Source organism: Frankliniella occidentalis, unplaced genomic scaffold (genome assembly GCF_000697945.3).
Source record: "Frankliniella occidentalis isolate FOCC.00 unplaced genomic scaffold, Focc_3.1 Scaffold27, whole genome shotgun sequence".
In the NCBI taxonomy this organism is placed as follows: domain Eukaryota; kingdom Metazoa; phylum Arthropoda; class Insecta; order Thysanoptera; family Thripidae; genus Frankliniella; species Frankliniella occidentalis.
This window is the reverse complement of record NW_026267157.1, coordinates 1489955-1491140: the sequence shown is the minus strand read 5'-3', so window position 1 is coordinate 1491140 and position 1186 is coordinate 1489955. Positions and strand designations below refer to the sequence as shown.

Sequence of the window (1186 nt, the reverse complement as noted above, 5' to 3'; positions counted from 1 at the left end):
CGCCCCGCCCCGCCCCGCCCCGGTCCTGCCGCGGTGGAGGTGACAAGGTCGCGCCTGGGGACGTGCAGCCGCCGTCCCGCCCCGCCCCCGATACGCTATAGGGTTGTGTGTGCGTGTTGTGTGTGTGTGTGTGTGTGTGTGTGTGACACAGTTCGGGTGATAAGTTTCGAGAGGCTCCAGAGGGTCCACAGGGGATCTGATGAGTGCGAGGGGCGATGGAGGGTGCGCGAGCTGGACAGAAACCGTCGCACCAGTTCCTGCCCTGATGATGAGATTATTTTCGCCTTTCTTTTTGTTTTATATCGTGTGCCCCCCTCCCCCCACACACACCTTTTTTGACGACATGACGTTGTAAAGTTTACCGAGATTAGCGAGTTATGTCCATAAAAAAGAGGTAAACCTGATCACTCTTCGGTCGGATGTGGAGAGCACACGTTTGCACGCGCGGATGGGTTTGTCTCGCGAGCGCAGTTGTCGTGCAAAGTATTGTCTGCATTTTTTTTTTTTTTTTTGCGATAAGCTGATGGGAAGGGGGGTGACTATGGGCGTAAGTGGTTCAGGGGGTTAGAGGTTATACTCTTGTCCATGGCGATTAGTCTAGTTTGAGAACAATAGCTAAATCAGCGATTCAGTGCCGTTGCTGGCTGTGGGTTTGGTACCACTGCACTGGCCTGCTGTAGCCCAGTACTCGACACTCACCACGTCGATGAGCTGGGACAGCTTGAGCTTGATGCACACTCGCAGCACGTCGCTCGTGTTGACCACGGGCCGGACCAGCTTGTTGTAGTTGGAGAGCAGGTCGTCGTAGAGGCGCTTGGCGTCCGGGTTGCCGGCCACGGCGCCGTGCACCACCAGGGCGGACAGGAGCCAGGCGCGGATGGCGGGCCAGACGCCCCAGCCCGCGCCCGGGCGGCCCTGGCCCACGCCGCCCCCGCCGCCGCCGCGCAGCCGCATGCTCGTCAGGCCGCCGCCGCCGCCGCCTCGGGCGCGCCGCCGCCCGCCGCGCCGCCGCCCCGCGGCATGGGGCCGAGCCGCTCCGCGCGCAGCCTGGCGCAGCGCCTGGCGCAGCTCCGGGAGAGCACGATGCTGAGGCCGCTGCTGTGCTCCGGGCCCCACGAGCGTTACCGATCGACTGGCTGGCAGCGGGCCGCGCGCGGCCGGGCCGGGCGGCGGCCGGGCCTGGGGG

General features: G+C 64.2%; 1 protein-coding gene across 3 annotated transcripts in view; it reads right to left on the bottom strand.

Annotated features, from left to right (window-relative positions):
* Positions 1-975, bottom strand: part of LOC113215029 (acetylcholine receptor subunit alpha-like) — a 202496-nt gene extending 201521 nt beyond the window's left edge. For all 3 annotated transcript variants that reach the window (XM_052265427.1, XM_052265429.1, XM_052265428.1), the window contains exon 1: positions 700-975. In XM_052265427.1, the coding sequence (XP_052121387.1) occupies positions 700-954 (255 nt within the window). In that variant the 5' untranslated portion in view covers positions 955-975. The remainder of the gene's footprint in view (positions 1-699) is intronic.
* Between the last annotated feature and the right edge of the window lie 211 nt (positions 976-1186).